This window comes from Alexandromys fortis, unplaced genomic scaffold (genome assembly GCF_014885135.2).
Source record: "Alexandromys fortis isolate MF-2015 unplaced genomic scaffold, M_Fortis_MF-2015_v1.1 scaffold_206, whole genome shotgun sequence".
In the NCBI taxonomy this organism is placed as follows: domain Eukaryota; kingdom Metazoa; phylum Chordata; class Mammalia; order Rodentia; family Cricetidae; genus Alexandromys; species Alexandromys fortis.
In genome coordinates this window covers 464,914-473,090 of record NW_026068097.1, presented here as the reverse complement: position 1 = coordinate 473,090, position 8,177 = coordinate 464,914, and the positions used below count along the sequence as shown (strand labels likewise).

General features: G+C 34.6%; 1 protein-coding gene across 1 annotated transcript in view; it reads right to left on the bottom strand.

The window, feature by feature from the left end:
• Gabra3 (gamma-aminobutyric acid type A receptor subunit alpha3) overlaps positions 1-8,177 on the bottom strand; it is a 229,142-nt gene that overhangs the window by 153,030 nt on the left and 67,935 nt on the right. Inside the window, exon 2 of the mRNA XM_050123660.1 lies at positions 6,025-6,190. Coding sequence (XP_049979617.1) covers positions 6,025-6,164 — 140 coding nt within the window. The 5' untranslated portion in view covers positions 6,165-6,190. The remainder of the gene's footprint in view (positions 1-6,024; positions 6,191-8,177) is intronic.

The window sequence follows — 8,177 nt, the reverse complement described above, 5'->3', positions numbered from 1 at the left end:
TCATGGAAACTGAACAGTCAACCACTCAACCACACCTGGGTCAAGGAAGAAATTAAGAAAGAAATTAAAGTATTCCTTGAATTTAATGAAAATAAAGAGACAACATACTCAAACCTATGGGACACGATGAAAGCAGTGCTAAGAGGAAAGTTCATAGCACTAAGTGCACACTTAAAGAAAAGGGAAAAAGCATACATCGGGGACTTAACAGCACACCTGAAAGCTTTAGAAAAAAAAAAGAAGCAGACATGCCCAGGAGGAGTAGAAGACTGGAAATAATCAAACTGAGGGCGGAAATCAACAAAATAGAAACACAGAAAACAGTCCAAAAAATCAATGAAACAAAAATTCACCTGTTCAAATGGTCTCCAATGAAATGCCTCGTGTGCATCATTTAGAAACTGTACTGACTCAGCAAACTAGAAAACCTCAACATAACATTCATTTGGTATTTGCTCACTAGTTGGGAATGTGCCTGTTGAACCTTTAGTGAACTACTGATAGTTGATCATTTTTACCCCGAAAAGTATACTTACAAGATGGTTAAACTTAACATTTTGTACATATGTAGCTCTAATTTGTTAATGACCAAAATATTAAATCAGAAAATAGAAATATTTGTTACTTGAATTTGAACTTTTTTCTGTAGGTTTGCCTCAAAAATATAGCAGTAAGGATGTTGTGTGAGACATGAATAAACATCTATTGACTTCATATAGGGAACTGACAACAGACCAAAGTATGGATATCAAGTCTAACTTGGTGAAATAATGACATTATGGGAATTAATTACACAGTGACATCACCAAAAGCCTATGCAAGCAAGTGTGACAGTTTACAAAAGCTGGAAGCTAGGAGTGCACTACTCAACCTGCAGGTAGTTCAACAGGTTGGAAAGTGTCGTTTCCAGGTACCTCAGTTGGCCTGTGCCTCTTTCAGAAAGCTCGCCTGGTCTTTTCTTCTTACATACATCTCGATTTGTCTGAGAGTGTCTCTAAGCAGTCCTTAGAGTTTACATACACTAAGGGAGGGAGGGACCTAGTGAATATAGTCAACTTCAGAAACTTCCTGAAGGTATTACATTGCTGCATCCTGACTTTAGTGAACTATGCTGCAGTATGAAAGGTTTTACCTCTCTTTAGAACATCCTCTTGTTTTGCCTTCCTTTTGATATTGCCTTTTGTAACAAGCTTTCCTCGAAGATGAAAGGTTTTACCTCAGAAGAAATTGCTATACAACAAAGTATCAGAGAACTATGCTCTAGACCTGAATTTTCTATTAACTTAGTATAAAGTCTTAGGAAAACAAATGTTTCTTTCTTGTCCTCAGTTATTTTTTTCTATAATTTAAGTATAAAATGGAAGATTAAATTAGATTTGTATGTGGGTTTTTTCGACAACTGCCCTACTAAAGCTCCAGGATCTGGTATTCCTATTCTGTTAGTTCCTTGAAAACATTAGCTGTCTTCCCAAAGTATTTCTTACATTAGAATGATCTGGAGCATCTGCACAAATACAAATTACTTGGCACTGTACTCCAAGTTTCCATATTAAAAACTACTGTAAAGCCTACATTCTGGCTTTCAAACACCAAACATTGAGAATTATTGACACTAGCATATGATTTAAATCAAGTACTAGCCAATAGATCATTGTTGACTGTCAAAGCTGCTAGAAGAGGAGATTTAATGAAATAAATGACAAAGTGATACAGCAAATGTATTTTTTCAAACACATAATTAAGAAGATATAAGAAGAAACAAAAGGAAACAATAGCTCCTTTAAGTATGACAACTGTCGATATACACTATATATTTTAAGTTCAGTTAGTTCATTTATTTCTAGTACATACGAAAAGTGTAAAATTTAATATCCAGAGCCAAGTCTTTAGTAGTCTCATCTGTACAAAGCATGGGCTATTTTTAACTTGAAAGAGAATAAATAAGAAAAGATCTCTAATTCAAGAGATAAGCAGTCATTTTGCCCTAGCTGTAAAACCAAACACTTTTTTCTGCTGTTTCAGGAAGGATTTCTTTTCCTCCTATTTAACATAATTGCTAAAATGCTTGAATATCTGTTTTTCTAAGCTAAAGCAGGATGTTAGAAAACAATACAAACAGGAAAGGTGACAACACTAACGATAAAAATAAAAAGCAGCTGTGAGGGAAATATAAGAAATGCTCTCTCTGAGAACAAAAAGGTTACCAAGAAAAGGAACAATTCTGGTCAAAATCTTTAAGATGATAGGAAACTATGTCATGCATTTTTAAAAACTTGATCCTCCAAGCGAAAGTATAAAAGCCTCAAGACTCGAAGAGGTGAAGTTTATTCATTTAAAATCTCTACTTTATTTAGAACACCTGTCTCAGCCCAGGGAAACCAGACTCAAGGAATTAATAAGACAGAACTGGTTTAACTTTCCATATTGAAAAAGAATATGCCAAAATTCTAAAAAAAAAAACAAGTCCAGTTCTGTTTCCCACAACCCAGAGAATACTGTAAAACACTGGGAAAAGGTTGAGACAGAATATATTAAAATTATCAACATCACAAAAGTCATGAGTAACAAATTCTATTTCCAAGAATATTGGACAAATAGTCAAATGTAAAAAAATGTATAGGGAAACACCAAGGAATAAAATAGCTATTACTCAGAATCAGAAAGGTAAGTATTAGTTATTTTCTTCTATATATGGGATCCAGATTTTTTTTAAAAAAGATACATGAAAGCAAAAGAGATTTCATTTGTGAATAGGAAAGGAATTGGTAAGAAAAGATTGAAAGGGGAAAGAGTGGTAAATAAACAAAATAAATACATGAATAAAAATGTTATAAATAATTCCTTTAAATATATCCTAAGAAATATGTAAAGTAAAAAATGAAAAGAAAGTTATTTGATGTGGGAGTGTCATATATCAATCTGTTGATTTCATTGGTTAAGCAATAAAGAAACTCCTTGGCCCTGATAGGTTAAAACATAGGTGGGAGGAGTAAACAGTATAGGATGCTGGGAGGAAGAGGAAGTGAGCTCAGACTCAACAGTGCTGCTCTCTGGAGCAGAGACGCCAGGCTCTGCTCTCCCAGGCAACTCCGACCCAGGATGGACGTAGGGTAGAAACTTCCTGGTAAGCACACCTTGGGGTGCTTACACACATTATTAGAAATGGGCTAAATTAATATGTGAGAATTAGCCTAGAAGAGGCTAGATAGAAATGGGCCAAGCAGTCTTTAAATGAATACAGTTTGTGTGTTTTTATTTCGGGCATAAGCTAGCAGGCCGCTGGGGTGCTGGGGACGCAGCCCCGCTGCTCCTATTTCAACAGTTATTTAAATAATTACTTCTAATAAAATAATATGATTATAAAACTAAAGTATTCCAAGGCTAAGGATTCATTTCTAACAGTTATAGTCCACAGATGAGATAAGAGTTTAGTATGCCTCATCAAGAAAAAGTGACAATAAGATTGTAAGATCCCGAATACTAGTATTGTGAAACAGTTTATCCTAGCCATTAAAAGTTTTCCTCTAAGGAAACCAAACACCATCTTGAAAATTTAAATTAAATAAATCCAGTAAGATTAAAAGGCCATCGTGTTGGTCCCCCTGGTCTTGGGTCAAGCTTTTGGTAGCCATGTGACCTGAACTCCAGAAGAACAAACTCTTCCAATTTCTACCAGGTAGACACCAAATGCCCTTCTCTATTCTTCTAATTAACATCATCTCAGCAGGTTAACTTGATAAAGAAACAAGAGACTCTAGCTAAAATGTCAGGAGAATGGGTATAACTGAAAATGAATGGAGAGTGTTATTAACAAAGGCAAACAGTAATGTCCAATCAGTAAAACAAGCTAGAAAGAGAACACAAGTTTAGGCCAGCCCACACTTAATGGTGTTTTAAGCCATCTATCTTTTATATGGTATTTTCCCCCATGAGCTTTCTTAAGATACTGAGTGTCTGCTTCCAATAGCAACTCCAGACTGAAACGTCCCCTCCTTGGTACAGAGACCACGAATAAGCTCATGCATTACTGTGAGTCACATCAATGCACATGATAATGCAGGAGGAGAGGGGAATCTCATGGGGTCATATTCCTGGACAAGGATCTACAGGCAACTGAAGATTGTTAAGAGAGGGAGAGTTAGCCTCTCCCAGGATGATCCCTCTAATTGGTTGTCCAACACAAAGTGCTCAACCCTGAAACCATATACAAACAAACACTAAAAACGGACTAAACAGATTTTATTTATATACTTGTGCACACACACACAGGTAAAAAATAGTAGGGAAGAATTTGAGAGGAGGGATGTGGAAGGAGTTGAAGTGAGGGTGCTTGGGAGAGACTAGAAAGGAGAAAGGGTTGTAATATTTTTAAATTAAAATAAAACAAACATGTTTTAGATCACTAAGAAAAGTTAATAACCCTGAAAAAGAGAAGATAAAGAATGCTGAAGAACAATTTTCTGGAAGAATAACATATACAGTTATCAAGGTGAGTAGATCCTCACAACACCATATTTATGAATTTTGATTTTACTCTCAAGAGAAGAAGAAAGTATTAAGTTCTTGAAATATATAACTCAATGTGCATTATAGAAGAAAATGGCGACAGAATAGAGATGAATGGAAGTAAAATTTTAAGAAGTCAGCTAACTAAAAGCTCTTGCTGAAGTCCAAGTGGAAAACAGCATTGAAGCAAACTAGGTTAATAGATGGAAAATAAAGCAATCCGAGCAATATGAAGGGTAAAAGTGGCAGAGTTTAGTAACTGCTTCAATTTAGAGAAGAAAGGTAGAAAATTGGCAAAGATGACAATAATTTTATGACCTTAACAACTGGGTACATGATAGTATTATGAGCTCAAATATGAAAAAGAGAAAAGGACTGTTTCGTTGTGTTTGCTCTTACAGAAAGAGTGAGAGGTAGAAGGGATATTCTAGACATGCTTAGCTTGAGGTGTTTGTGGAATACCTAAATGAAGGTATCAAAGAGAAAGGTGGATATAGATACAAAAGAAATTATAAATGGAAAGCAAAATGTAACCCTTTGGCATTTATGTTAGGAACTTCACTATATCCCTTTTAATTTACCACTTTCTGTAGCTTGTTGCACTTACCCCCCCCCCAGTTTCCTCTTGAGAACATCCCTCCTACAAATCATTTGCTCCTGAGACTTTGGGTAGTGCTCCTACTTTAAAGAACCTATCCCAAACACCCAGGAAGTCTGTCAAAGATAATTCAAATAAAGAATTATATTTATTCTATGGATATATTTATATGATTATATGCTCATGTTTTATTGCATGGTAGAAAGAAGTTAAGGATGGAAACTACATTGAATATTGATACTTTTGTTCTTAAAGAAATTGAGTAACATGAGGGTTTGATTGTTCATTTGCCCATTATTCATTTGATGTGCATTATAGGAGAAAATAGCTATAGAATAGAGAAAGATGAATGGAAGCAAAATTTTAGAAAGTAAGCTAACTAAAAGCTCTTGCTGGAGTTAACATTACCCATCTTAGTTATATAAGTTGTCTCAGAGGCCCATGGTCGGAATTCTGACATCAAGTGGTATAAAAATGGATGAGAAAAAAATGTATCAATGATAAGCATATCATTCCTTCAATAAGTATGGTGGTAAAAGTGATAAGAGACTTGAGGAATTTTCTATAAGAAAGTAATTTAAGATGGGAAAGTCAATGTTTCAATGCTAAGTAGATATGATTCCCAAAAGGGGTCAGGTTGAGACTGAGAGTTAATAAAAATTAATAACAAAAGACTGGAGAGATTTGTTTACAAAATCACAATATGGTCTTTAGAGAAGCGTGGAGAGTTGTCAAGAAGATCTTCAAAATTTCTTTCATTGGTAACAATAACAATAACAGTCTAATCTGATGATTTGTTTTCCAAATTCAATGTAATATTTAAGTACCAGAGATAAAAACATTTTAGGCCCTCTGGGGAGAAATTGGGAGGTAAACATTCATAGTATTCATATTTTCTTCCAAAGAATAGCTTTCCTTACCCTCCAATATCATGCTTCACAAAGTCTCCAGGTTCTTGTCGTCTTGTTTCCCCTTGGCCAGCAGTCTCAGGGAGAATACAAATCAGGAAAAGAACTCCAATTCTGGTCACATAGAAATGCCACATTTGTTTGTTTATCATCTTCTTAGACAGCAACTTAGAGAGACCTGTGAGAGCCATGGTAAAGGGGAAGAGGACCAATGAAAGGATAGAAAACAAAGGGGGAGAAGAGGTTTAGAACGATTTAAAATTACTTAGTTTCTCTACTATCCAGCCAGTTACTTTACACTCCCAACCCAAGATGATCAAGGTAAAAAAAAAAAAAGATTCATTCCCAATATATGTTTCTTCTGAACATACCAGAATCCTTCCAAGAAAGGGCAAAAGGCAGAACAATGCTCTTCTAGGTAGGTCACCAGGAAACTGGAGTTTTTGCTGCATCTCTCTCCTTGACTTCCTGCATAACTTGGTGAGTTATAAGCCTTCCTAAAGTCTCAGTTGCCTCTTGTAATATAAAAGCTAAAAATAGTCTCCCAGGAGGCTAGAGAGATGGCTTGGTGCTTAAGGTTCCCTACCAGAGGACTGTGTTCAAGCCCCAGCACCCACAGGGTGGCTCACAACTATCAATAACTCCAGTTCAAGGATATCTTATATCTTCTTCTGACTTCTGTGGGCACCAGGCATATACACAGTACACAGACATACATGTAGGCAAAATACGTATACCCATAAAATAAAATAAAAATAACTTTTAAAGATAGTCTCTCATGTCTCTTTTCTATTTCCCTGAATCAATTGTTTGATCTTTCATGTCATAGGGGGCTTTGGTTTAGTTAACTACATAACACTGCAGAAATATGTAGCATTAAGACCTTATGCATTATGAAGATTGTGTCTCATCTTGCTCAAGTTAAACAATTTTTTAAAATATTGAAAGGCTTGAATAGACAGCAAATTCCCCAGACTGAAAAACTTCTGAGTGACACAATGTGCTGGATGTTGAATAAGAAGTATTTCCCCATAAAGAGTCAAGGAGAAGACATACACCTTTAGGAAGCTATCACAACATAAAAGAAAAATCTAAGCCTAACTGTACAGTATAGATATTCTTAAAGTATCAAGTTATATCAATGATAAAATTAGTGATTTGGATTATATACATAAGACAAGCATTGTTTCATGAACTCTATACTATAGAAGATTTACTTAAGATGTGAGTTTAGAAAAATAGTCACTGAAATTGTACTTGTTTATTATCTCTAAGCTCTATGGGTTTTTTAATTTGAAACATTAAGCATTCCAGACCAACACTAAACTTTTTAAGTCATATCATCACATTAGTAATTTAATTTTTAGAGATAGTGGAGGTACATGAAACACTTTTCCAGGAAGGTTTAAGTAAAAGACAGATCCATAAAATATATCCCATATGTTGAAGTATTGTGATTGGTTAAATGAATAAGGCCCCTTTTAAATGTACTCTATTCCTACAAAGAGAGCCATTAGGTTCTATTCTAGGCTGTCTTTAAGGATCTAGTACAGGTATATGAAGAATCATAATGTTGAATAATATGGACTTCAGATATGATTCAATGTCTACATCAGTGATGTGGATAATTGTGGTATTAGATATTAGCATGACATTGGTAAATTCAACAATCTTCATTTCACATGTTTTTGAGTTAAACTAATATAGTTGGCATAAGATTGATGATTCATTAACTGTACAAAGAGTTGTTGGACAATTTATATGAATGATCAAGAATAGTACAGTTCAGAAAACTGTATCACATAAGTAATAAAATATACTTACATGGTTAGACAACACTGGATATAAACAACATCCATGATATAGTCTCAAATATCCATCATACCTGATTTGTGATCATATGACAAGGGCTAATGTTTATGTAATTATGATATATGACTTGTCCACCACTCCACAGGAACAGACATCATTGATAACAGAATATAAAGCCCAGAATGTATAAATAAACCACAGAACAAAATACATAAATATACAACCATGATGCATGTTCAGGATACATTAGTAATAATCTTGGTTAAAAGAAAAGATAGACATTCTACAAAAATAAAAATGTCATCAATGAATATTTAAACATACTATCCTTGTATGTAACTATGGGATATATA